This window comes from Mauremys mutica, chromosome 7, assembly GCF_020497125.1.
Source record: "Mauremys mutica isolate MM-2020 ecotype Southern chromosome 7, ASM2049712v1, whole genome shotgun sequence".
Classification (NCBI taxonomy): domain Eukaryota; kingdom Metazoa; phylum Chordata; order Testudines; family Geoemydidae; genus Mauremys; species Mauremys mutica.
This window is the reverse complement of record NC_059078.1, coordinates 31,393,787-31,421,765: the sequence shown is the minus strand read 5'-3', so window position 1 is coordinate 31,421,765 and position 27,979 is coordinate 31,393,787. Positions and strand designations below refer to the sequence as shown.

Below are 27,979 nucleotides of genomic sequence, written 5' to 3'. Positions count from 1 at the left end.
AAGATACAAACAATATAACCCAAAAGCAGTTGTAAATGAGAGTGCCAATTGAAACTACTTCAATGTATACTTCTGGGTTTTTTTGCCCCATCATACATGTATTAAGTCCAATAACTTGTTAAATAGTTTGTTTGGCTAAAACAGAGGTCAGCAACCTTTCAGAAGTGGTGTGCCAAGTCTTCATTTATTCACTGTAATTTAAGGTTTCATGCACCAGTAATACATTTTACATTTACAGGGGCTGGCGGACGGAACCCCAAACTGGCAGTGGGCTGAGCAGGGCCAGCGGTGGGGACCTGGGCTGGCAGGGCCTGCAGATGGAACACCAGACCGGCAGCGACCCGCCTAGCGGCCCCTGCCAGCCGAGGTCCCAGCCCCCGGCCCCGCTCAGCCCACTGCCAGTCTGGGGTTCCATCCGCTGGCCCCTGCCAGCCAGGGTCCCGGCCGCCGGCCCTGCTCAGCCTGCTGCTGGCCTGGGGTTCCGGGCCGGCAGTGGGCTGAGCAGGGCCGGCGGCCGGGACCCCAGGCCGGCAGCAGAGTGCCACTGAAAAATCAGCTCATGTGCAGCCTTTGGCATGCGTGCCGTAGGTTGCTGACCCCTGGGCTAAAGCACTTCTGGAAGATATGCATCTAGTCTTGATTTAAAGACCTTATGAGATGAAGAACCCACCACTTCCCATTGTAATTTGTTCCAATTGTTAATCACTCTCACTGATAAAAATGTGTGCCTTACTTCTAATTTGATTTTTTTCTGGCTTCATCTTCCAGACTTTTTTTTATGCCTTTCTCTGCTAAATGAAGGAGCCCTGTAGTATCTGATATTATTTCCCCATGAAGATACTTCTACACCATAATCAAGTCACCTCTCAGTCTTCTTTCTGATAAACTAAAGATATTGCACTCTTTAAGCCTCTCACAGTAAAGCATTTTCTCTAGTCCTCAAATTATCTTTGTGGCTCTATTCTACACCCTTCCCAATTTTTCAACATCCTATTTAATGTAGACACCAGAAACAGATACAGCATTTCAGTATTTGTTTCAACAATGCCATATACATATACTCCTACATGCTAATATTGCTTTCCAGAATGGATGAATAACAAAAGGGTGAATAGGTCAAAGTGAATTTAAGCTTCAAATGGAGGTGATTAAGACAACAAGTAAGAATATAACTTGTAAAACAGAAATTGGGGATCAATTTTACTTTCTCAGGGGTTAATGGGTAATCCAAAAGGGAAACTAAGAATCTGCTCCATCCTTAGCTCTATTTTCTTAATAACTTGTCAGATATTGCTCTTGATATGTACAAAACCTGATTTGTTCATGTCACGTCATCTGTATAAATGTTTTGTATAATTCAACATTGGTGCAACAATTCTGTTCCATCTATGAGAAAATGGACTACAGTTCACATTTGTTAGTGGTGGTAACTTGTGGAAATGATAAACCAATAAATATATTTTTATTTCATAAATGCCTATATTGTAATTGTGGGTGGAATTAGGACCATGCATTATCACAGCTGCAATGGTCCCATTAGCAGGGGTGTGACAGATATGGGGGTGGCAGCTCTGGGAGGTGGAGAGGATGGGTGGGAGAACGCTGTAAGGGGTACAGAACTGGATGGGTAGGTGTGGGGGGCAGGATGGGATTGGACGGGGGAGGGATGAGGTTGCAGGGGGGTGGGACAGGGAGGGATGCAGTGACAGGGGGATGGAGGTGCAGGGGGTTTGGGACAGGGAGAGATGCAGTGAGGAGGATGGGGGTGCAGCCCCATTCCCAGCACTTGGAGATGGGGATACACATACCTTCAACTCCTGGGTGTCACCAACAGGGCAACAGACCGCGGTTTGCTGCAGCTCAAGCCCAGCCACACTAGGAGAAGAGCGCTGGGCAACAGAGAGAGAGGTACGCACCACGTGACCCCTCAACTGCCACCCGGTGAGTGCTCGCAAGTGGTACTAATTCCTCCCCTGCCCTGACCCAGCCAATGGGAAATATGTCTGAGGGCGGGGCAACATGCGGCCACCCCCTGGCAGCACCTAAGGCTAGGAGCCGGACATGCTGGCTACTTCCTGACCTGGGAGCCACATGGTCCACAGCTTGGTGGCTAGCAGGGAGCCTGTCAGCCCCACTGCGGCGCTGTGCAAACCAGACATTCAACGGCCCAGTCAGCGGTGATGACCGGAGCCACCAGGCAGGGCCGGCTTTAGGCCGATTCGCCCGATTCCTGGGAATCGGGTCCCGCGCCTAAGAGGGCCCCGCACCTTTGGCGCCTTTTTAATTTTTTTTTTTTTACTTACTCCGGCTGCCGTCTCCCTGCTCCGGGGTCTTCTGTGGCCCCGCTCCCCTAACCAAAGCGCAGGCAGGAGCGCAGCTGCCCCACAGCCCCGCTCTCCCAGCTGCAGCTCCGGCCGGAGCGCGGCAAGCCCCGCGGCCCTGGCTGCAGCTCCGGCTGGAGCGTGGCAAGCCCCACGGCCCCGGCTGCAGCTCCGTCCGGAGTGCGGCAAGCCCCGCGGCCCCGCTCTCCCAGCTGCAGCTCCGTCCGGAGCGCGGCAAGCCCCGCGGCCCTGCTCCCCCAGCTGCAGCTCCAGCTGGAGCGCGGCAAGCCCCGCGGCCCCGCTCCCCCAGCTGCAGCTCCAGCCGGAGCGCGGCAAGCCCCGCGGCCCCGCTCTCCCAGCTGGAACTCCGGCTGGAGCGTGGCAAGCCCCACGGCCCCGGCTGGAGCTTCGGCCGCAGTGCGGCAAGCCCTACCCTGCAGCCCCGCTCTCCCAGTTGGCGCCCTGGGGTAGCGGGGGGCTCCGGGGACTATTTAAAGGGCTGGGGCTCCAGCTGCCTCTGCCACCCCGGTCCTTTAAATAGCCGCCGGAGCCCCGTTGCCCCTGTTGGTGTCACTAGGCATAAATCTAGGTAACTCAGGAGGATGGCTTTGGGCCTATGTGACCCAAAGTACCTTTATGTAAAGTGCTTTTGTTAGCCTTACTAAACTTTTGTAACCTTTTGTGTTATGTGCTAATTACTGGCAGCTGCAAGGCTGCTTGATACTAGATGTAGCCAATACTAAATAAGATAGGCGGAAAGCAGATGCTGTAATTAAAGTTATATGCATGAGAACGTAGCCCCCACGGTGGGAAAGTACAGATAACTGTTCACAGAAGAGGTACTAACGAGCTAAAGTGGTTTTTGCCAAGTATGATTTAATGGCTACTTGCATGATGTATTTGCTATAGAAAATAGACGGGAGGGGGAAGAGCGGGGGTAAGGGGGAGGAGTGTGGAGGGAATGGAAATGCTTAGCTGAAATCATGTATAAAGAGAGAGAGCTGTTTGTATCTGTGTGCAGGATTTGAGATTGCTATGTCTCCCTTGCACCTTATTTGGGCTCAAATAAACCTGGTTTTGCTTCTCCACCCTGGTGTGTTAATTAGTGCAGCGCACACCGGGCAACGAACCCCCACTGTTGCTGTCCTCGGCCCTCTGTGCCGGCAACACCCCTATGCATTCATCAGGGCTCCCGCGGCTATTTAAAAGGTCTGAGGCGGGGTAGAAGCAGGGGAGCCCCGGGCCCTTTAAATAGCCCCCAGAGCCCTGGGATAGTGGGGGTCTTGGGGGCTATTTAAAGGGCCAGGGCTCCAGCTGCCTCTGCTGCAGCCCTTGCCTTGCCCTGCCTGCACCAGCTCTGCCCCCCCATGCCTGCAGCCAGCTCTGCCCCCGGTGCCCACAGCCAGCCCTGCCAAACCCCCTGCCCTGTCTCCAGCCAACCCCTGCCACACACCCCTGTGGCCCTGCCCAAAGCCAGCCAGCCCTACACACACCCCTGCCCGCACCCAGCCCTGCACCCCCTGCTCTGTCTCCAGCCAACCCCTGCTGCACCCCCCTGCCTGAAGCCAGCCAGTCCCACAATCCTCTGTCTCCAGCCCTGCCAAACCCTGCCACACGCCCCTGCGGCCCTGCCTGAAGCCAGCCAGCCCACCCCACACCCCCGTCTCCAGCCAGCCCCGCACCCCTTGCCTTGCCTGCAGCCAGACCCTACCTCCAGTCAGCCCCTGCCCTGCCTCCAACCAGCCCCATGTCCACTGCTGCCCTGCAGTTCCCAGGGCAGTAACCCTGCATACCTGCTTCAATGAGGGAGGGCAGGGAGCAGCTGGGACCCACACATGTGCACACCCCCAGGGATTGGCGGTGACCCACACATGTGAAACGGCGTTCATTAATAACCAATCAACAGCATATATGAATCAATGTACATAATATATAATTTTATTATTTATATAGTTATGGAAAGTAAATAATACAAGGAAGAAATGAAAGGCTTTGTTTTTTTAGTCATCCCTGCCAGAGCCCTGCCAAAAATGTTTGAATTGGGCCCCGCACTTCCTAAAGCCGGCCCTGCCGCCAGGATCCCTTTGTGTGACCTGAGGGATCTAACATATATTTTTTTAGTTTTAATTCTTTTATGCATACCGATGGCCCTCTTAGGGAGGTTCTTCAAGATCGTCAGTACCTACTGAGAAATCAAAGGGAAAAATTCGTTGCAAGTCACCTCTAAACTTTACATTACAGATGTGATGAGTGGTCAGTTCTTATCCTGGTTATTTATTGTATTCACTATTGAATTCTACAAAATTGCTAATATTATTAGCCCAGAAAACAATTATTACTATTAGTTGTATTGCAATGGTGCCTACCCTAGACCAGGGGTTTTCAAACTGGGGGTCACGACCCAGTACTGTAAGGCACTGGGTCATGGCGGTTCTGGTCAGCATTGCCGACCGTGCCATTAAAGTTCTGTCGGCGGTGCTGCCCGCTAAGGCAGGCTACCAGTTCTGCTACCGCGCTGTGCCCTGGAAGCGGCCAGCAGCACAACCGGCTCTTAGGCCGGGAGGCCACGGGGCTCTGCGTGCTGCCCCTGCCCCAAGCAGTGCCTGCGGGCAACAGCCACACAGAGCTGCTTGCACGCCTCTGCCTAGAAGCCGGACCTGCTGCCAGCTGCTTCTGCGGCACAGTGTGGGCCGCGGTGCCAGGACAGGCAGGAAGCCAGCCTTGGCACCCCGCTGCACTGCTGACCAGGAGCCGCCCAAGGTAACCCCATGCCCCAGCTCTGAGCCCCACCCCAAACCCAGAGCCCCTTCCTGCACCCCAAACCCCTCATCCCTAGCCCCACCTCAGAGCCTGCACCCCCAGCCCATAGTGCTGACCCCCTCCCACAGCCAAATCCCCTTCCCAGAGCCCCCTCCCACACTCTGAACCCCTCATTCCCAGCCCCACCCCACCACCCTCACCCCAACCCTCTGCCCCAGCTCTGAGCCCTTCCAACACACCAAACCCCTCATCCCCAGCACCATTGGGTCACGGGCATCAATTTTCTTCAACTGGGTCACCAGAAAAAAAGTTTGAAAACCATTGCCCTAGACACCCCACCTGCATTGTGCAAGCAAGTCTACACAACAAAAAGACAGACAGTCATTGGCCCAAAGGATTTACAATTTAAACGAAATCAGATAAAGATAATTCACACTATCTGAGGGGTAGCCGTGTTAGTCTGGTTCTGTAAAAGCAGCAAAGAATCCTGTGGCACCTTATAGACTAACAGACGTTTTGCAGCATGAGCTTTCGTGGGTGAATACCCACTTCTTCGGATGCAAGAATGCCCCTGAGGTGGGGCTGGGGATGAGGGGTTTGGGGTGCAGGAAGGGGCTCTGGGTTTGGGGGGGGGCTCAGAGCTGGGGCATGTCTTGCATCCGAAGAAGTGGGTATTCACCCACGAAAGCTCATGCTGCAAAACGTCTGTTAGTCTATAAGGTGCCACAGGATTCTTTGCTGATAATTCACACTTTATCTTTAGGAGTATGATCCTAAGAGACAGTGAGGAAAGCCTGACTTATGCACCAGAATTTCCATCTTTGCAAGATCAGGGCCTTAACTGTTGAAGCTAATGGGAATTAAAAGTGCAAAGCAATGCTTAAGATTGGGCCTGGTAACTCCACATACTAACACCACCCTGCTGTTCCCTTCTATGTGGAGCTGTGGGGCATGAGTCAGGGAAATACAATAAAATGTAGGGACATGAAGGAATAAAATAAAATTCACTGACTTTAAAAGTCTGTATTTTTTCTTGCTCTTTCTTCTCTGTTTTTCCTTCTTCCACCTACAGCTTCCATTCTCACCCTCCTGTTCCCTGTGTTCATCGGGTATGATCTTGTTTCTATCATTTGTAGTTCTTTCTTTGAAAAAACAAGTTTTCTCTTATACCCTAAGTGCAGCCCTGCTCTCTAATGACTTATCTACACACACAAGTTGTAACAGTTTCACATAAATTGGTTTAAAAGCCAATTCAGCACAAATCCATGGGTGGGCACATTTACATTGGTTTAAAACTGGTGATACTGGATTAGCTTATAAGGTGCAAGCTAAACTGCTACAAGTAAAGTTTAAATCTGTTTAAGAGGAACCACATGAAAAGTTGCAGCAGTTTACCTCACTATGTTTAACCAAAGGTCCATCTAGCCCAGTTAGGGTGACCAGACAGCAAGCGTGAAAAATCAGGACATGGGGTGTGTGTGTGTGGGGGGGGGGTAATAGGAACCTATATAAGAAAAAGCCCCAAATATTGGGACTGTCCCTATAAAATTGGGACATCTGGTCACCCTAAGCCCAGTATCCCTGTCTTCCAACAGTGGCCAGTGCCAGGTGCCCCAGAGGGAATGAACATAACAGGTAATCATCAAGTGATCCATACCCTGCCGCTCATTCCCAGCTTCTGGCACACAGAGGCTAGGGACACCATTCCTTCCCATCCTGCCTAATAGCCATTGATGGACCTATTCTCCATGGATTCATCTAGTTCTTTTCTTAACCCTGTTATGGTCTTGGCCTTCACAACATCCTCTGGCAAGGAGTTCCACAGGTTGACTGTGCGTTGTGTGAAGAAATACTTCCTTTTGTTTGTTTTAAACCTGCTGCCTATTAATTTCATTTGGTGACCCCTAGTTCTTGTGTTATGAGAAGTAATAAACAACACTTCCTTATCTACTTTCTCTACACCAGTCATGATTTTATAGACCTCAATCATATCTCCCCTTAGCCATCTCTTTTCCAAGCTGAAAAGTTCCAGTTTTACTAATCTCTCCTCATATGGAAGCCACCATACCCCTGATCATTTTTGTTGCCCTTTTCTGAACCTTTTCCAATTCCAATATATCTTTTTTAAGATGGGGCAACCACATCTGCACACAGTATTCAAGATGTGGGCATGCCTCTATATAAATCCATGGTAACATGATATTGTCAGTCCTATTATCTAGCCCTTTCTTAATTATTCCCAGCATTTGGTTTGCTTTTTTGACTGCCACTGCACACTGAGTGGATGTTTTCAGAGAACTCTCCACAATGACTCCAAGATCTCTTTGTTGAGTGATAACTAATTTAGACCCCATCATTTTTTATATATCTATATCTATATCATATATATATATATATATATTTAGTTAGTTAGTTAGGATTAACACCATGCAACACAACACTGTGTGCACACTAAGCCTTTAAGGGGGGTTGTTTCTCCCCAATCTCTTCTCTGCTAATCAATGGACCCTTCCCTCCCCTTAAAATATTTCCCCTTCAGAGCTCCCCCACCCCATCCCTGGGGCCTCCTGATTTCTCTCCCTCAGGGAGAGGTTATATCAGTTCCACCCTTGGGGGAGGAATTGGGAGGCTCAATTTATCTAATCCCGCTCAGGAGGCTCCTGCCCAGCTCGCTCACGCTCCCCTCACCAAGGCTCCTCATCCTCCACCCTGACTGTCCCGTGCCCCCGCCCGCCTTCTGAGCGCTAGCGACAGCGCGAGACCAACCAACGAACAAACCCTCCCCTCTGGGGGGCTCCGCCAGCCAGCCTCCCCCTGACACCCGCCCTTCCCAACCGCCCACGCGAGCTGACAGGGGAGAAACAGCCCCGCCCCTACCGGTCTCCAGCCCCGCCTAGGGCTTCGCATAGGCGGCTCGGATGTGTAGCCACGCCCCTCAGCTATGGTTTTGGTCACAACCGATGCGGTATTTCGGAGGGAGCTTCCCCGCCTTCTCCCTAGTAGCCGCTCCGTGGTAGCTAGCTACGCCCAGTCGGAATAGGCCCCGCCCCTTTGGCTGCTGGAGGCCGGGGCAGGCAAGGCGACGGCGGCCGTAAAGCACGGAAGTGTCGTGAGGGTGGCGGGTTTTTCGCTTGCTTTCTGTCTCAGCAGCCGGGGGTGCCCAATGGGGTCGGTCTGTGTCGAGGAGCTGCTGGAGGATCTCAAGGTGTTCGGGGTGGGCTGTGAAGAAGAGGCGGTGCCCGACAAACGTGAGGGAGGCGGCACGCGCCACCAGGGGATGAGACGGGGGGAGGCGGCGGCGGCGGGCACAGGCGGGGTGTGGGGGGAGGTAGCAGGAACCGAAGCGGGGCTTGAGGGAGAAATTGGGACGGAGGGGCCTCCGGGGCAGGTGCAACAGGGGTTGTGGGGGCGCAGGGAGCGGACCAGTAGGGCGGTGTCCTGGGGCTTGTGAGGAGGGGTGGGTAACGCGGGCTGTGGGGTGGCGGCAGGTGTTGCGTGGTGGGAGTAAGGTGATGGGGTAAATTGAAATCCTGGCGGGGAGGGGGATTGCGGGGGGGTCTGGAGGAGGGGTTTGGGGGGGTATGAGGCAGAAAAGTGATGAGCGGCAGAAATTGCTCTTTGGACGCTGCTTCCTTCTGCGCTTAATGTCACTTGTTGCTCCGTTTCCTGTGTTTAACATTGGGGAAACTAGTGTTTGGGACTAGATGCTGTTTGTATCAAGGATGCCAGCTGATAAAGTTGTGTTGCTCCCTCCCAGAGGCTGGGGGGAGGGGGGAACAAAGTGCCTCTTTCGTTTGGCGCCGAAAATAGCGAGGGACAACTGTGATTTGACTCTAATCGATCCTCTGCAGTGCTAAACAACTGTAGTTGTGGTGTCTGCCTATTAAAGCAAGAGAGATGACATCTGCAAATTCATCAGTGATTCAGCTCTGTATAAAACATCTGTCCTCTTGCAGTGGTTGAACTATGCATGACGCACAGACTGGCACAGAATGACTTGGCTAATGAATTAGTTGCCTTCACTACAACTAAAGAAGATGGGTCTCGTCTCACTGTAGAGATCCTGAATGTCTTTGAACATGAAGTAAGAATGATGTTTAGTAAACAGCTAATAGAGGGTTGGGAGGAGGTGTAGTTTGCTTTGTGTAGACTGGGGGAAAAGGTCATGTTTTTAAGACTGTATAGCTAGCACTAAATTCCTACACTCTGGTGTAGATGAGGCATGTGTCTATACCACCAGGTCAACTTGAAACCTAGCTGGGAATTAATGAGACCTGTGCCTGCAGGCACAGCTAAAGTACAGCTTGTCTTGTACGTGGTGCAGTTTTAGAACCTGTTGACTAGAAATACTTTCTTTAATATCATAATTAAGACAAATCTACTGAGAGTGAAACAAACTCAAACCATCCCTTGCCCTAAATATAGGAATAATTGAGTATGGTGTTTTGGCTTCTTGCTGCTCTGAAGATTATTTATCTTATTTTTTGTATTATAGTAACACCTAGAGGTCCACACTGAGAACAGTCCTATGTTGCTGTGTCCTATATATGCACAGTTAGCAAGTCCCCGCTCTGAAAAGCAAACAGTCTAAATAGACAAAACGTTAGAAGAGTGAGAGAAAGGAAAGCGTAATATTTTTGAGAAACTCCATCGCTTTTAAAGCAGAAAAAGAAACTGCTTTATAGGTTGATATTGGATCCCCCAATCTTATACAGGTCCCTATCTATGCCATATTTTTAGCGGCCACTAGACATCTGAGCACATTCTAAAATCCCAAATCGCTTTTGAAATTTTTTTTAACTTATTTTTCAACAGAAGACTGAGGACTTGAGCACAGGGCTGGGAACTCTCAAGGTCTAATCCTAACTCTGATGCTGTTTCTCTCCGTGGCCTAGGGTGACACTTCATCTCTCTGCCTCAGTTTCTCCATCTGTGAAATGGTGGTGAAGATTAATACCCAGGGTGAAATAATTGGTTAACACCCGTAAAGATCTTTAGAGATGTGAAGTGCTATATAATCAGGTGATGTGTGCAGCTTGAAATAGTCATGGACTTTCATTATTCCTCAGGTACTCAACAAAAGAGTTACTAAAGGTCATCAAAAAAAGGACAACAGATACTCTGGAATCAAGGATATCAACACCATTCAGGGACTGTATCCTTCTCTGCTGTTTGTTTAATATTAGGACTTCTAATTGAAAAGGCAAAAATAAGTCCCTTTTTAGCTGACTTTCTTGATTCAGCCTGTACTTTGGTGTTACTATATAGCATATCTTACAAGGAATTAATTACATGTAATCTGTTACTCAAGAGAGGAAGGATGGTTCAGTGATTAGGGTGCTAGCCTGGAATTCTGGACACCGGTTCAATTACCTGCTATGCTGCAGATTTTCTTTGTGACCATGGGCAAGTCACTTAGTTTCTCCGTGCCTCATTTCTCGATCTGTAAACTGAGTACAGTAGCACTGCCCTACCTTGTGGGTGGGTGTATGTCGCATTAAAGATCATGAGAGTTTCAGATGCTATGATGATAGGAATCATATAAGTACCTAAGATAGGTAGTCAACTTTCTCTAGTAAAGATTTTTAATATTAAAGTTCTCCTAGCCTTAGATCAAAGATAAGTAACAACTTACTCTGCAACACCAGGAGAAACTGCTAAAGAGTCAGTGCTTGTACTGGGCTCCTCTGTGCTTGATTCTGTTCAAAATTTAGGACGATACCCCAAAGAGCCTACAGTGTAATTTAATATAACTGATGTAGTTATGCTGGGACAAAAACTATGTAGACAACATCAGTTGGCAATCTCCTGTGGTTGTTATGGCAGAATTGGATTTTGAGGAGGCTTCTCCATGCATAAAAGAGCAGGATGGGAGAAAGCTGTTAACTTTAAGGTTGGAAAATGCATTCCTTTTGTGTAATGTTTCTTGTCAATATCTTAAGTTGCTCCCAGAACTGCAAACTTTTGACATACCTTAGGCACCTTTGGATAGTTCCTATTGGAATAAATCAAGAATTAATTTTTAGTGCTTGGCAAAAATCTTGTGACCTCCATTTTACAAGAAGGGCAATGGCCCTCTAAAGATAGTTTTACTTCTATAATGTCTTTGTTTTTAAGCACTTTAATTGGAATTTATGTACCAGATTCTCCATTGTACTAGTGTAAATGGCTGCACCTGTGTAGGGCAATACACTTCCAAGACAGAACCATAGGATTTTGCAAATGACTGAGTAAAGGGGCAGGGCAACAAATGATCAAATCTTATATTTCAGTAGACAGTACTCTGTTCTCTTCCATGACTAATATTTGTTAGCATTGACGTAGAGGAGGAAGAGGAGAACCTCTTAGATGCCTACACAACACCGTCAAAAGTAAGTGTATAGTGTTCTGTATGTTTCTATTCCAAAAAGAGCTACCCAGTTCCATTCTCCTCTGAGATGTTGGAAGCTGGGTGGAATATGTGAAAGTGTTACTGTTTGTTTGCTATTTCTTCTGTCTTAATGCAAGCAAAGATTTACTCTCTTATCAGGGGCGAGCACAATGTTCTTTCTTTGGATGTGTGATTAAATATTGTTTCCCTTTCATCAGGGTAAGGAAGGGAAGATAAATCTTGTGGCTGGGCTGGACAGTTTTCATGACTGTTGCAGGGCTATTCTTAAGGAATAAGGCCCCAGTCCATCAATGACTTCTGCATACTGCTTTGAATTTGGTGTGGGTGCAGGGGTCCATCTGTGCAAATGTTATTGCAGGATCGGGGCCTGTGTCACTTTAAAAGTGATAGGCCTGATACTTTGCCCTACTAATCTGGTTTGGGAGCATTTTACACCCATTTTACATGGTATTGATCTAAATGACTAAACAAGGTGCATTGCAATGGAGAATAAGGCCCTCTCATGCGTCTCCTGAGGAGTAGTAGCTGACAGAGAATGGCATATGTGTAAAACCCTCAATTGCATTTCAAAGTAGTCTGAGAGAGACTGACACATCTGTTCTTCCTGTATTGTAGGGCTCTCAGAAACGGAACATAACTACACCAGAGAATCCACGGTCTAAAAGGACTCTATCCACCCGTAGCCCCCACCTAGTTTTCTCTCCAAACAGCTTCTCACCAAGGTATGGTACTATTGGTCTCCCACTTGAGTTGGCTCTTCTAGCAGCTCCCTTATTCCTCTTCACACTAACTTTGAATGTGGTTTAAATTGTGGCTGAATCTTGAAGCTAAAGCCTCAAGACATATGAAACTAGAAACTGAATTTCCTCTTGTATAAGCAGGGGAATACCGAGCAGGAGTAGGGAAGTGGTATTACCTCTGTGTATGGCATTATTGAAACCATTATGGGATCATTACATCCAGTTCGGTGTTCATATTCAAAAAAGATTTTGAAAAATTGGGAAGAGTTTAAAAAAAAAAGCCACAATTATTATCTGAGGTCTAGAAAACAGACCTTAAAGTGAGAAACTTAAGTTCAGTTTCTTTATTTTACCCCAAACTCTTGGTCACAGTCCTCAAGTATGTACATGGGGAAGAGATGTTTGGATAGTAGGCAGCTCTTTAATTTAGCAGAATGAGATCCACTTATTGAAAACTGAAGCTAGACAAATTCAGGCTTGAAAAAGGTGCAAACTTTCAACAGTGAGGGTAATTGTTGCAACAATTTAGCTATGGATGTGCTGGATTCTCCATCACTTGAAATCCTTAAATCAAAACTAGATATTTTTTCTAACAAATATGCTGTAGCTCAAGCAGAATTTATGGGTTTGATGCAAAAATTATTGGATGAGGTTCTCTGGCTTGTACTGTACAGGAGGTCAGACTAGATGATCATAGTGGTCCCTTTAGGCCTTAAAATATATGAATCTTTCCAACTTCTGTCTTCACAGTCCTATTGATTATGGACACAGACATAGGCGCCAATTCTGTGGGTGCTCCATCCCGCTCCCCTGCCCCAGCTCACCTCCACCTCCTCCTTGAGCACGCCACGTGGCTGCTTTTTCCCCCTGGCTCCCAGCGCTTTCCCGGCACACAAGCACCCACCGGTGCTGGGAAAAGTTGGCGCCTATGGACACAAATTATTAACAACTATGCAGTAGCACTTAGAGGCTGTACCTGAGGTTGGGACCATATTGTGATAGGCACTCTACAAACATAGTGAGAGAATCCCTGCCCCAAAAAGCTAGTTAAACATGACAGATGACGGCTGAGAGAAAAACGGGCAAAGTGACTTGATCAAGCTCACAAAGTAGGTCAGTGGCAGAATTTGGGAATAAATCCCAGGTCTCCTGAGTCCTGGTTTGGTGCCCTAATCCACACTGCCTTCCCAGTCTCATGGTGTATGCTAATCTGATGACATGGGGGCAAAACTAGAGTAAGTCAGGGAGCAGATCTGTCTGTCTATTTTAACCATGTATTCGGTCCCTATCACTAGTGTCAAAGCACCTCACAACTCCTCTGTGAGGTAAGGCAGTGCTATTATTGCCTATTTAACGATGGGGAACTTAGGTTAAGTGATATTTTTTTTTATTATTTTTTTTCCCCTCAAGATCACACAGGGAGTCTGTGGTGGGGCAGGAATTGAACCATGTCTCCCAAGTTCTAAACTGGTGCCCTACCCACTGGGCAATCCTTCTTCTGAAATGACTTACCACTGTGGGATGCGATCTGACCAGAGATGTCTCTGCTTTCCTCTCCCAAAGACAGCCAACAGGATAGAGACAAAGATCTACCACTACTGGGTTTGGGTGGGCAGAAACTACTGACCGGTTAGACTACTGCTACCTAAGAGACATACAGAGTATAGTGGGAAAGACTTCAACAAGCTGCTGGCCCAGAACCGTTTCTGGGAGTCCTCTTCTTCTCCTGATACTTGCACGTGCCTTTGGATAGTAGGAAAGGCACAGGTGAAAAGAGAAACTTGCTACCAGTGCCTCAACCACTTAGCCATTGAAGAGCCCACTGAGTTATGGTTTGTGTTGAGGCTTTTTTCTTTGTAATCATTAGTGACAATAACCCCATCATCTGGTTAAATTTCAACTTGGGTACCTATATTCTTGCCTGCTTAAAACTCCCCCTGCAGTTTCATGTGGATAGAGGATTATTCTTGTTCTAAACCATTGTATAGTATTGTTATACTGTGTTAAACAGCTGCCACATCCTACCCAAAAGGTGGCTCCATTTCTGTGGCAGAACAAGTGGTCTCTATGTCTAAGATATTAGATATCAGAATAAATCCATGTTACACAAGGCTTAGTCTAACTTGTACTGGATTTGTTGCTTTTAAAGTCAGATGAGATCAAGTTACTTTTCACAGTTTCGTTTCTTCCCTCCATGCAGCGCTACTCCCTCTCAGAAGTATGGCTCCCGGAGCAACCGGGGTGAGGTGGTAACCTCATTCGGCTCTGTACAGGACACGTCCTGGAGTGGAAAAGGAGGCCATGGATCAAGTGTGAAGCTCTTTGGTCCACCAGAACAGTTGCTCACCAAGAGTTACAAATTCATGTTCCAAAAGCTTCGTGACATCCGGGAAGGTACCTTACTTTTTTGTATGTAAGAACCCCTAATGACTTATGGTATCTTACACTTTGGCTCTTAACATCTTTACTAACTAGGGAAGCCAGAAGCTTCTTCCCAATGAAAACTTTGTTCTAGTGGACATTTTGAAGGCTGTTGTGAGCACATCAGGCCTTTGTCCAAGTTCGTCCACTGGCTCCCAGTTAACTTCCGATGCCAGTCTGATGCCTGGGTCCTAATTTTCAAAGCAATTAATGGATCAACCCCCAGTGAGATCAAAGAGCAAATTTTGATCTATGAACCACCATGATAGCTGCTCTCCTCTGGGACAATACAGACCACAAAGCACAGGCTGAAGCATGTGAGAACTGGGGCAGTGCATTTTTGGATAAGGGGACCAGCTATGGAGCAGACTTCTAGAGGGGATTAGGGAGTCCAGGCCCTGACCACATTTAGAAAATGCTGCAAAACCTTCTTTGCAAAATCCTTTCCACCGTAAGAACAGCATGCACAAAACTGACACCTCTTTGTACCCAATAAACCCCAAGCAACAAACAAACAAACAAAAAAACCCTACACACAGTTGAGACCTTGAAAAGGGAGCAGTTCCAGAGACTCCATGAAGTCTGCTTCACTTTTGCGGGTGTGTGTGTGTGTGTGTGTGTGTGTAAGATGCTCTGATACTGCAGTGATTGACTGAAAATCAGGTCTTGTATTTGGAGGTGCTGGCCATCTACAGCTTCCACTGAATTCAGCATCACTGAAAGTCAAGCCAATAATTTAATGAAAAGTGAGAGATTTGGTTTGCCCATATAAATAGGAATTCCCATACTGGTTCAGGGCAGCATTTTGTTTAGGAAACAAGATATTGGACAACAGTGGTTGGTGCTAGATACGTCTGTGGAAGCTGCAAGAAACTTGAGGTGGTCAGTTATGGAATAACCTGCCCATAGGAGAGATTGAAAGTTGACTCAAGCTTTGAAGCAAGTGGGTTTATTTTCTTTCTTCTCCCTCTCCCCCTAACCCCCCACCACAACCCTCTTTAATGGAACTGTGGATAGTCTTGTCCATATAAATGCTGAATCCTACTCCATTCTTGATACCATCTTGTAGCTGTATGTTCCACAGGCTAACTATTTATTTGGTGGGTGGGTGGCCAGCCAGTGAAGGAAGATTTTTTTTTTTTTTTACTTATCAGTTTTAAATTTGTTGCCTTCCAATTTCACTGACTGCCCCTTTGCTTTTGTCATGAGAGAGGGTAATTAGGAGCCCCCCGATTAACATTTTCTATACTGTTCAACATGCTCATCTGAAATGATCTAGGTACTTCATACTATTCAAAGATGGCATTTGACCTCCAGTTAAAGTAGGCAATTAAGTTTGCCTTTCCTGATCTTAAGAAGTCACTATCTATTGGTATAGCTGTTCCCTTACTGGTTAGACAGAAGTACTTTCTTCTGCTTTAGTAGTATCAGACATTGGTGACGACTGGGGTATATGGAGATAGGGGAGTTATGGAATTTTAAGGCAGTAGGTAGGATAAAATGCGATCCTGGGACTTGGGAGACCTGGATTCAATTCCCTGCTCTGTCATTTAGTCTCACTGTGCCTCAGTTCTGCATCTATAAAATGGGGATAACAGCACTTCCCTACCTTGCATGGGGTAATGTGAGGATAAATGTTAAAAATTTGTGAGACTCTTAGGTTCCCTGTGGGGGGAGAGGAGGGACAGATAAGTACCTTGGATCCTGAAAGAGAAACTCTATTTTAAATTGGCTGCTAACTTCATGTTCTGTCTCCTTGTTTTTGCAGAAATCTTAAATGTTCTTACACTGTTTTATGATTTTAGTACTGTCCTGGAAGATAGAAGAACTTGGGGATGCACTGAAGAAACATTACAAGATCGAGGAGTTCACGTCTGTGTTAGTCCCTGCACAGGTAAGCACTGCAGCTCAGGAGCTTTTTCATAAGTGTGTGTGTTTGCAAGTCTCTTCTGTTGTTATGCCTTTGTCTGTCACTACATTGCATTGGCAGTGATTTTTTCCATTAAATATTGCAGGATATATAGAAGTTGCACCTTTGAGACTGTTGGTCAATGGCATGTTGTGTAGTTACCCTCTGCTTCCTTTATTCTCAAGGAAACTTATAAGAATAGGGGATTTGCCAGACTGGATCAGACCAGGGGTCTGTGTAGCCTGATATCCTATCTCTGACAGTACCCAATACCAGATGCTTTAGAGGAAGGTATAAGAAACATCAAAGAGGACAACAATGGAATTACTCCCTATAGGGGACCTTCCACATGCCTGTTTACGCACCGGCATATGCCTTTAGGCAGGAGGGCTTAAATTCCTTCTAAACTTCTTGTCTTATGTAATAGTGGATGTTAATGTTATCCATATAAATTAGGCTTAGGTAGACTCCAGCTTTTACATATAAGGAGAACCAATAGCCTGAAAGCAGCAAAGAGTCCTGTGGCATCTTATAGACTAACAGACGTTAGCCAGAAAGTCAGAAGTATGTTGGAACTGTCTGAAGAGCCAGAGCCAGAAGACCAGCTGGAGCATGTGAGGATGTCTGTAGGAGGCAGAGAGCAGCAGAGCAGACTTGCACAACCTGAACAGTGAGACAGTCCAAACCGGAGAGGACGGATGGTCTAGAGTTTAGAGCACGCCTGAGACCTGGGTTCAATTCCCTGCTTGGCCAGCAGACTTCCTATATGACCTTGGGAAGTCACTTAATTTTTGCATGCCTTAGTTCCCCATCTGTACAGTGGAATAATAGTGCTTTGTTCACCATACCCAGGTTGTAATGAGGATAAATACCTTAAATATTGTGAGCTTCTCAGATACTACAGTATTGAGATACATGTAAGTACTTTAGATACAACTGTGACCATGGATCAATTTGCTTGGTTTGCATTATCGCTTCCTTAAGCCAAGTTGGCCCAGCAGAAATGGGCCTGATTTGCAAACTACGGTAAAAATTTGTGTCTGCAAGGAGTTGCACCCACAACTGATTCATTGAGAGAGAGCTTTATTTCTCTCCCAGGAAGTCCATTGTTAGGCTCGTTTATTGCAGGTCAAAAATTGGGCCTGAAAATTAGGCCTGAGGTGTCTCTTCCTTGCCCTTAGTTTTTTAAGGCAAGATCCATACACTGGGAATTTGTGGAGCTTCGGAGATTGCTGTCTTGCATGGGATATGACTTTGTGCTGTAGGATTCCTTTGGCAAAGATCATTCTATGCTTTCTGTTCTGTAGGAACTGGTCACTGTGCTGGGACAGATTGGCTGTGACAGCAACGGAAAACTGAATGCCAAGTCGGTCATTCTAGAAGGGGATCGGGAACACTCTTCAGGAGGGCAAGTTCCTGTGGATTTATCAGAACTGAAAGAATACTCCCTCTTTCCAGGACAGGTGAGGTGTTGGATCGGGCATATTGCTGGGGGCAGAAGGGGCTAGGAAATCTGTCCATTACTTTGAGATGCAGGAATTATATAAGGTAGTTTTCAAGGTTTGAGTCCTGGTTTCTAGAATGCTGGGTGTGGAGGGTTAGAATTGTCAAAGGAGCCTAATCAGTTTCAGTGGAATCTGGGTAACTTTGAAAATCACTTAGTCTCTGTGACTCAGTTTATCCATCTTTAAAATGGGGCTGATGCTTACTTTGTTTTGTAAAGCACTTTGAGATCTGGATATGATAAATAATAGCCACAGTCTTATTATTACTACTTGAGGGATAGGCAGAAGTAAATTACCTTATAATAAAACCATTCTGGTGTAGTAGACACAACACTGGACTGGGGACTTGGATATTATGCCTGGCTCTGCCACTGGCCTATCAGGTGACCTTGGGCAAGTCATGACCCCTCTCAGTGCCTCAATCTCCCCTCTGTAAAATGGGGCTAATGCTATTGACATCTTTTGTAAAGTGTTTTGCAATCTACTGAAGAAAATACTAAATAAGAGCTAAGTATTATCAATAGCCTAGCCCTTTCCTGAGTCTGAACAAGCAGTCACCCTGGTGTCATGGTTTCTTCTATCTAACTGTTTTCCAGGTAGTGGTGATGGAGAGTATTAACAGTACTGGTGGAAAACTGGTTGCATCTAAGCTGTATGAGGTGAGTAAACTAAGCACAAATTCTTTTCTACTCTTCCCATGTCTTTGTGCTGTCAGTGAAACATCAGGAGCAGGTCTAGAACTTTTCCCAGAAACTGGCTTATCTGTTCTTACAAACATAGGCGCCGACTCCAGGGATGCTCCCAGGCTGGAGTACCACGGGGTGGAGGGGAAAAGGTGGGTGCTTAGCATCAGTGCCCCCCATCAGTGCCTCCCACCTGCCACAGTCAGCTGTTCCGCAGTGTGCAGGAGGTGCTGAGGCGAGGAGCAAGGACTGGATGCGCTCAGGGGAGGGGGTGGAAAGGGACGGGGTGGGGCTGGGGCTGGGACAGAGCCAGGGGGAGCACCCCTGGGCACATTAGAAACTCAGCAAATATGCTTACAAGTGATTTTAGAGTTGGATGATCAAAAGAATGTAATTGTGACATAATTCTGAATGATTAAATAATTAACCCTTCTGGTAAAAAAAGGAGTTAGTCTTGTCTATCTAAGTAACTTGTACTCAGTACAAGTTAATCTTACCTTTGTGAGGCACATCTGTTTAAAACATGGGTCTAAGCTATCAAAAGTAGGTAATGATTTTGGGGTGCCTCTATTTTTGAGTTCCTAACGTGATACATTTAAAGAAGCCTGGCTTTCAAAATGTGCTGAGCACCCACTTCCTGAAAACTGGGCTCCTTTAGTGTCTCAGGTTGGATTCCCCCCGCCAAATTGTCAGGGACTTTTGAAAAACTTAGGCCAAGGTTTGTTTTTCAATATACGTCTTTTGTGTTAGGTTTATTGCATCTGTGTATCACTAGGTGTTCGATATGGTGACACCCTAGAACATCAGAAAATACAACACTTATTAATGTGGCATCCAGAAATCAAACTGCTAGAAAGACTGTATCCACAACTCACTGGGAGTCCCATCACCTTTGATAGTGCCTGAATAAATAGGCTTTGCAAACTTAATAAAACTAAAGAGTGCAGAAGGGAATACTTTCTGTTGAGTTTCAATGCTGATTCTAATAGATCAATGATATTCCCCCAACTCCATGTTCTGATTCCCAAACACCTCCTGTAGTGCTGATGTTCCTTGAAATCTACATAGAAAAACCGGGCAATCTAACTTTTACTTCCTTAGCAAGCATCCCTCCGCCTGTTTTGTGCACATGCAGCTGGCGTGGTTACATTGCATCTTTATTCCACAACTTAGACATCTTGCAAAGACCTCTTCAGTAAATGCTTCTTACTAAGTATCACAGGGTTTGTCTGAGGCTATCCAAGTGCCCCTTTGGGGATATATAGTTTTTAGATGGCAGTTGCAGTGATATCCTATCTATCAGTAATGCATGAGGCTGACTTCCCCCCACCCTCAATTTTTTTTAATCTCACTAAGCCCCTGTGGGCAGTAGATTTATAGAGCTTAATGCACATCACAGTTGAGGTCACTTGCCCTATGGTCTTGTGCTTCACAGTACCACAGAGGCATGTGTTAATTACCCAGGAATGTATTTGTCCCTAGTCTGATTTGATCAGCTAATTTCTCCTCACTCCTTCAGAGGCTGTTACAGTGCAGAGATGGAGTAAATGTCTTTCATGTAGAGGCTATGGACCAAATCCTACTGTGGGTTTATATTGGTGTTGCTGAGAGTAGAATTTGGCCATGCGCAATTATTCCCTTTGCTTGCAATGATTTTTCAAGTATCCTTTCTCTTCAGGGGGTGCCTCTTCCTTTCTACCAATCTACAGAGCAAGCTGATGGTGAGTTCAATCTTTAAAAATGATTTCTCCCCCTGTCCCCCAGCTTAGAAAATCAAGGTTAGCTTTTCATACTGGTCCTGTAGAGAACTAGACAGATACACACTCAACAGCACAAACTGCAGCTAGTGCAGTTTCTCAGATCTGGTGCATATGAAACTGTTTAAAAGCATCATTACTGGGCATAGCTTCCTATTTTTTTTTTAATAGGTCCATTGTGGGATTGTTCTTGGATCTGATCCCAGTGATCTATTGTTAAAGTAATCTCCTGTGCTCTGACTCTGCACTGAGAATGTAATGAAAAGCTGAATTAATTTCAGGGGCTGGCTTAAACCCAACCAAAGGCATTTAATTAGAATTTGTAAGACAGGCGTGTGTGTATGTATGTATATATATATATATATATATATATATATATATATATATATATATATATATATATATATATATATATGTGTATATGTATATGTGTATATGTATATGTATATATATATAATATATATATATATGGATTGCCCTTCCAGTAGATGGAAAGCTGCTGAATTTTATTTTATTTATATATTATTATTTTATTATAAATAAAATACAATTCAGCAGCTTTCCATCTACTGGAAGGGCAATCCAGGAGGGAAACAGAGGAAAAATGATCAGTTCATCACATGCTGAGAAGTCACTGTTGATCTCTCCAGTCTTTCTATATCAGAGTCTCAACCTCCCTTGAACCACGCCCCACCTTAGCACTGCCCCCCTTAGCACTTAAAGGCTCCCCCCACTACAAAAATACCCCCCCCCCCCTTAAGCACACTAAGTCACAACAGCACCCACTCAAATTTGGCCCAGTCTCTCCTCTATCAGATGGAGGGGTGGCTGAGCCAAACCTGAGAGGTGATGCCACATCTCCCCTCCTGCAGACCAGATGGCAACACCACTCATTTAAATTTGAGCCATTCCCCTACCCCCTGGCCATGACGGAGGGGTGGATAAGCCAAACCTGAGTGGTGCTGTGACCTAACCACTGAACCGTAAGAAGGCTCATCAGGCCCCCTCAACGTCTGATGTGCCCTTTCATTGAGAACTTCTGGCTTGATTTATTGTGCAACGAAGATATCAGTACATCTGGCTAAACTTGGAGGTGAGCTGAACAGGGCAGTATGAATCACTCATGATGCTGAATTGTCTCTCTTCCTTCTACTTCTCATCCTCCCCATGCAAATACTTAACACAAGCAATGTCTTGGCTGTAGTCTGGGTTTTTACCCTCCTTCCCTCCATCAGTGATGTGGCACTACATGAATGCCTGTCAGAAGAGAAGTGTGGGGTTTTTTTGTTTTTTTGTTTTTTTAAATAAAAGGATAGAGAAATATTTTAAGTGGCAGGGTGGGGAATGCTCTTTTGTATTGCACACCCCAGCCAGAAAAATCTTAACAGCTAAGAAATAGCTGTGTGTGTGATCTTAAAAGTCACACCACAGTTCCTCTCTTTCCATATGATGGATGCTTCTGTGTACAACATCTGACAGCAAGATCTTAGAGAGAGAAAACAGCACCCGGCAAAGGGAAATCCCCCCACGTGTGTGATGGCAGGATAGAGGATGCCCTATGGGCAGAGGGGAGCTTAGAAACTTGTGCTGACACTGCTGCAATACATTTTAGATTTGGAGCTGCAAATGGTCTTGGTTGCTTGTGGGCCCTACACAACTTCTGACAGCATCACCTATGACCCTATGTTGGATCTGATTGATATTATCAACAAAGACAAGCCAGATGTTTGCATCCTGGTAAGAGAGACTATTCCTTAATTTTGGATTATTCAGGAGAAGAGTTGCATGTTTGGGTACAGACCCTGCAATTAATTCTTTGCAGATGGACCCCTGCCCAGCATGGAGCCCATTGAGTTCCATGCAGGGGTCTTCTCACAGGGAGATCCTGGCAGAACTAGGGCTGCGGTCCCAACTAGGGTTCTCCTGAGAAATGGCTTTTGCCCTAGTAATTATCCTGAAATATTTCTTCTGTTTATGTAGGACCTGTTCTCCTCTGCCTTCAACTCTTATTACATCTGGACATAAATTTATATTCTGATCTCTCAAAAACTTAAGCATTTTTTATTATTATTTGTATTACCATAGCACCTAGGCGCTCTAGTCACGGGCCAAGGCTCCCAATTGCACTAGGTGCTGTACAAACACAAAACAAAAAGATGGTCCCTGCACTAAGGAGCTTAAGCTGTAAGTATAAGACCAGAGACAACAGATGGAGACAGACAGACAGGACTACAATGAGACAATACTGGCTAGCATGCTAGACTGTGGTCTCAGCACACCAGCGGCCTAACTATTGTCAATTTTTTTTTTTTTGGTAGCCATCACAGAACGGAAGTCTTGAGGAGAGTTTTGAAGGAGGATAATGAGGTAGCTTTGTAGATGTTTTTGGGGAGCTCCTCTCAGTGTGAGGGGCAGCATGGGAGAAAGCACAAAGGTGCTTAACTCTAGGCATGTGAGTAGTGCCATTGAAGTCAAGGGGACTGTTCATATGCTTTAAATTAAGCATGTGCATAACTTTTTGCAGGATTGGGGCTTTAGAATGTAAGCATTGTAGAGCAGTGTCTGTGTCGTTCTGTATGTTTGTACAGTTCTTAGCACAATGAGGTCCTGATTCCAGTTGTGGCCTTGGTCCATAATAATAGGATGCTAAAGCACAAATCCTCTAAGAATCATTGCAGCTGTTTGACTGCATAGCAACACAACTTAACTGTTTAGGACTAGAAAAGATGTTGATTCCCATATCTAATTAAAATTGCAGGTGGGGAATTAAAGGAGGTAGAATGGAATTACTCAAAGCTGGAGTTTATCCAGGACACTGGGGTTAATGCTCTTACAAAAAGTTCTATGGATAGTTAATGAACACGGGCTTTCAGGACCTTAGTTTTATTTCCCTTTTTTATGCAGTTGCTTTGTAACTAAATGGTATAACATGAAGCTGAAAACTGTTTCCATTCAAAAATACTAGGCTTAAAAAATGATGTGATCAATTAGGCTACAATCCAAAAAGCAAGATGACCATTCTTAGTCAAAGCTTATTGCTGCAAGTCCGCTTACAAGGCCCATAATATATGAATGCTTTTTTTTATCTCCATGTGAAGTTTTGAATTCCCTGATGCAAATACCTACCTTGCTGTAATGTGCACATCTTCTTGGTTGACAGGAATAGCCCTAGAGTTAGTGCAACCTAGAGTTAGTACATGCCTTTCTCTGTGCCCGATCCATAAACGATGTGAATCTGTCTCTAGCTGAACTGTAACATGCTCGCATCTTCTCTGGAGCGGGCACGGAGGCAGAGACATTGATTAATGGATTACATACTTCCCTGGGACAGAGGAAGCTCATTCCAAAGTGTGTGAGGTGTACAACAGTTCAGATTCTAGGACCTCTCAAGCTGATCTGTCCAGAGGATGTCTGTGACCTACTGTAAATTGGGTGCAAGGGGCATGGGACACAACCACCCAGGCCAGGGGATTACGTTAGGATTTATAGTGACTTGAGCATAGGACTGGAAGCCAGGGGCTCTCTCTGCCACGATCTTGTTCTGTGTCTTGGGAAAGTCTGAGTGTCTAAGGCTTCCCCATCTGAAAAAGAAATACACTCACTCCTGTAAGTTACTGAGTTAAGTGCACAGTAGTATTAAGAGGAAGCTCTGGTATATAGTATAGCCTAGAGCCCCAACTGAGGTCGGGGCCTTGTTGTCCAAGGTGTTGCACAGATACAGTGAGACAGTCCCTGCTCCGAATAGGCAAGACAAATAAAGAGTGGGAGGTGAAACAGGCAGAGAGAGGGGAAGTGACTTGCCCACAGTAGCAGAGCTGGGAATAGAACTTGGGTCTCCTGACTGCTAGGCCAGTGCTCTATCCATTAGCCCATGTCGCCTCTTTGTTTGTCTTTAAATTGAATTCTAAACAATACTAGCTGTAAACCAAAGAGTTTTTAGATTATGTACCACATAAGGGATAGGGTTTATCAGCTAGCCCACTAGAGGTCGTAGTGTGACTTTAAAACCAAGCCGTGTCTGCCCAGAAGAGACTAGTTGCAGTAACATTTTTTTGTTAGATAATCTCATTTTATATATATATTTTTTAAGAATGCACAATGAATTTAAACCAAAAATGAAGCCCAATGTCTGTATGTAACTACATAAAGCTACCCATAGCCTCACAATCCCTGTGAGTGTCCAACAAATACAGGCAGTTATTAAATTCCCTTCGAAGACAGTGATTTACCCTTCTTTTCAGAAAAGGTGAAAGGCACCTTGAAAAAAACAGTTACCTTCTTGTAACTGTTGTTCTTCGAGATGTGTTGTTCATGTCCATTCCAATCAGGCATGTGCGCGCGCACAGTAGCAGGAAGATTTTTTTCCTAGCAGCAATCATAGGGTCAGCCTGGGTGCCCCCTGGAGTCACACCTTCATGGCACCCAATATAGAGCACTGCTGACCCTACACCACCTCAGTTCCTTCTTGCCAGCTACTCCGACAGAGGGGTAGGAGGGTGGGTATTGGAATGGACATGAACAACACATCTCAACGAACAGCAGTTACAAGAAGATAAGTAACTGTTTTTAATTCTTCGAGTGCTTGTTCATGTGAATTCCAATCAGGTGACTCCCAAGCCCAAGTTCAGGTGGCGGGGTCGGAGTCATCCACTGATTGGAGCACCATTCTACCAAAGGCTGCATCATCTTGGGCCTGCTGCATAATCACATAGTGCATGGTGAAAGTGTGGGTGGAGGACCACGTTGCTGCTCTGCAGATTTCCTGAGTAGGGAGCAGAGTCAGGATCGCTGTTGTTGAAGCCTGCGCCCTGGTGGAGTGCACAGCGATCGGGGGTGCAGGAACCCCTGCCAGGCTGAAGCACTCGCGGATGTAGGATGTGATCCACAACAAAATGTGTTGTGACGACACGGGTAGGCCTTTCATTCTGTCCTGCCACCACCACGAATAACTGGACCGATTTTTTCTGAACGGCTTCGTTCTCTCGATGTAAAAGGTTAGCGCCCTGCAGACATCTAGTGAGTGGAGTCTGCTCCCTGCCGCTAGAATGCAGCTTAGGGTAGAACACTGGGAGAAAGATGACCTGGTTAATGTGAAACTGTGACACAACTTTTGGGAGGAAAGCAGGGTGAGGCCTGAGCTGCACCTTGTCCTTATAGAACACAGTATAAGGGGACTCTGGGGTTAGGGCCTTGAGTTCAGACACCCTCCTGGCCAAAGTTATTGCCACCAGGAATGCCATCTTGTAAGAGAGGTAGAGCAGGGAGCACATTGCCAAGGGCTCAAAAGGCGGTCCCATGAGTCTAGAAAGGACTGGGTTGAGGTCCCAGACCAGGACAGGCTGGCTGACATTGGGGTATAGCCAGTCGAGCCCTTTTAAGAACTGGCTGACCATCGGGTTAGCAAACACAGAGCAGCCTTCCTCGCCTGGGTGAAAGGCCGAGATGGCGGCTAAGTGCACCCTTATTGACGATAACGAAACCCTTGCTGCTTCAGATGGGGGAAGTAGTCCAGAATAAGCGGCACTGATGCTAGTGTCAAGGACGAATGGCGCTGCACCAACCAGATTGAAAATCTCTTCCATTTGGCAAGGTATGTGGCTCTCAGAGAGAGTTTTCTGCTGCCAAGAAGGACCAGTCTAACCTGGCCTGAACAGGAAAGCTCAATCTGGTTCAACCATGGAGCTTCCATACCATGAGGTGAAGCAACTCAAGGTTCGGATGTTGAAGACAACCGTGATCTTGTGTCAGAAGGTCCGGGAAGAGCGGCAGCTTCCACAGACATGTCTAGGAGAGATGTGTACCAGTGCTGACTGGGCCAGGCTGGTGCTATCAATATGACCTGAGCTTGTTCCATCCAGATCTTGAGGAGCACCTTGTGAATGAGCGGTATGGGTGGAAAGGCATATAGGAGACAACCTCCCCAATGGAGGAGGAAAACATCTGCCTGGAGCCCAGGCTGTGATTTTTTTTGGAAGGAGCAGAACTGCTGGCACTTCCTGTTGTATTGCATGGCGAATAGGTCTATCTGGGGAAAGCCCCACCTCTGGAAGATTGAAATCGCGACGTCCAGGCGAAGGGACCACTCATGGCCATGAAACGACATGCTGAGGTGATCCGCCAGCTTGTTCTGTACCCCAGGGAGGTACGACACTTGCAGGTGTAGTGAATGTTCTACACAGAAGTCCCACATCATGAGGGCTTCCTGGCACAGGGGAGAGGAGCGTTCTTAGATCTCTGACATTGATGTGAAGAGCCAGATCCACCTGAGATCAGAAACCCCGAGTCCTGCGGTCTCCTAGATGTACTCCCCAGCCCAAGTCTGATGGATCCATCACTAGCAACAGAGATGGCTGCAGACTGGCGAAAGGGATCCCTGAGCATACCTCCTGAGGGTTGATACCCCTAGGGGGGAGTTGAGGACCAGGCGAGGCAGGGTCCCGATTCTCTCCAAGCTATCCCTGGCCAGGCGGTACACTGATGCGAGCCATGACTGAAGAGATCAAAGCCTTAGTCTGGCATGCTGCACCACATAGGTACAGGCAGCCATGTGTCCAAGAAGCTTCAGGCAGTTTCTTGCTGTGGTGGTGGGAAACTATCTGAGGCCTCAAATCATATCAATCAGGGCCTGAAACCTCACTTGTGGCAGGCATGCTCTGGCCTGGGTCGAGTCCAATATTTCCCCTATAAATTCTATCCTCTGGACTGGGGACAGAGTTGATTTTGCTTCATTTAGAAGGAGACTCAGGTTGTCAAAGGTGGTTCTGATGGATCTGACCTGAGCTTCTACTTGGGACTTGGAGTGACTCTTGATCAGCCAGTTGTCAAGGTAAGGAAACACCTGTACCTGATGCCTGCACAGAAATGCAGCTACGACTGCCATGCACTTGGTGAAAACATGAGGTGCTGCTGACAGGCTGAACAGGAGGACTGTAAATTGGTAGTGAGTGGTGTTCACCACAAACCTGAGGTACTTCCTGTGGGGCTGGGTGATCGCGATATGAAAGTGCACATCGTTCAAGTTGAGGGCGACATACCAGACTGCTGGAGCCAATGATGGAGGCCAGAGAGACCATGCGGAACTTGAGTTTCTTTACAAACTTGTTGAGTCCTCGCAGGTCCAGGATGGGCCTGAGGCTGCCTTTGGCCTTCGGTATTAGGAAATAGTGGGAATAAAAGCCCTCACCCCTGTGCTCCTAAGGAACCTCCTCCACTGCCCTAAAGATAGGAGCGACTGCATCTCCTGGATAAGGAGTTGCTCATGAAGCGGGACGGGGAGGGGTTTGGAAAGGCAGGAGGTCACAGAATTGGATGGAGTATCCCTACTCTACCGTGAGGAGCACCCATCAGTCCGAGGTGATCGGGACCAGGCACAGTACAAAGGGGATAGTCGGGATGAGAAGGTAAGGTGGGGTGGATCCATTGTCAGATGTGGTACACCATCATTGACCTCAACGGCTTGGGTTGTCCCAAGCCCTGGCCAGAGGGTTGGCGT

The 27,979-nt window shown here is 46.6% G+C and overlaps 1 protein-coding gene and 1 long non-coding RNA gene across 2 annotated transcripts in view; one reads left to right on the top strand and one right to left on the bottom strand.

Annotated features, from left to right (window-relative positions):
* Positions 1 to 4,350: 4,350 nt before the first annotated feature.
* On the bottom strand, positions 4,351 to 8,152 carry LOC123375124. The gene is made up of 3 exons (XR_006581319.1): positions 7,959 to 8,152; positions 6,094 to 6,223; positions 4,351 to 4,506 (listed from the first exon to the last, which is right to left on the bottom strand). It is a non-coding gene; the product is annotated as an uncharacterized LOC123375124 (long non-coding RNA).
* The window catches only part of POLA2 (DNA polymerase alpha 2, accessory subunit), a 52,063-nt gene continuing 32,172 nt past the window's right edge, over positions 8,089 to 27,979 (top strand). Inside the window, exons 1-11 of the mRNA XM_045025771.1 lie at positions 8,089 to 8,329; positions 9,038 to 9,165; positions 10,151 to 10,236; positions 11,395 to 11,452; positions 12,088 to 12,194; positions 14,413 to 14,606; positions 16,439 to 16,527; positions 17,850 to 18,005; positions 18,644 to 18,706; positions 20,409 to 20,451; positions 22,100 to 22,224. Coding sequence (XP_044881706.1) covers positions 8,245 to 8,329; positions 9,038 to 9,165; positions 10,151 to 10,236; positions 11,395 to 11,452; positions 12,088 to 12,194; positions 14,413 to 14,606; positions 16,439 to 16,527; positions 17,850 to 18,005; positions 18,644 to 18,706; positions 20,409 to 20,451; positions 22,100 to 22,224 — 1,134 coding nt within the window. The 5' untranslated portion in view covers positions 8,089 to 8,244. The remainder of the gene's footprint in view (positions 8,330 to 9,037; positions 9,166 to 10,150; positions 10,237 to 11,394; positions 11,453 to 12,087; positions 12,195 to 14,412; positions 14,607 to 16,438; positions 16,528 to 17,849; positions 18,006 to 18,643; positions 18,707 to 20,408; positions 20,452 to 22,099; positions 22,225 to 27,979) is intronic.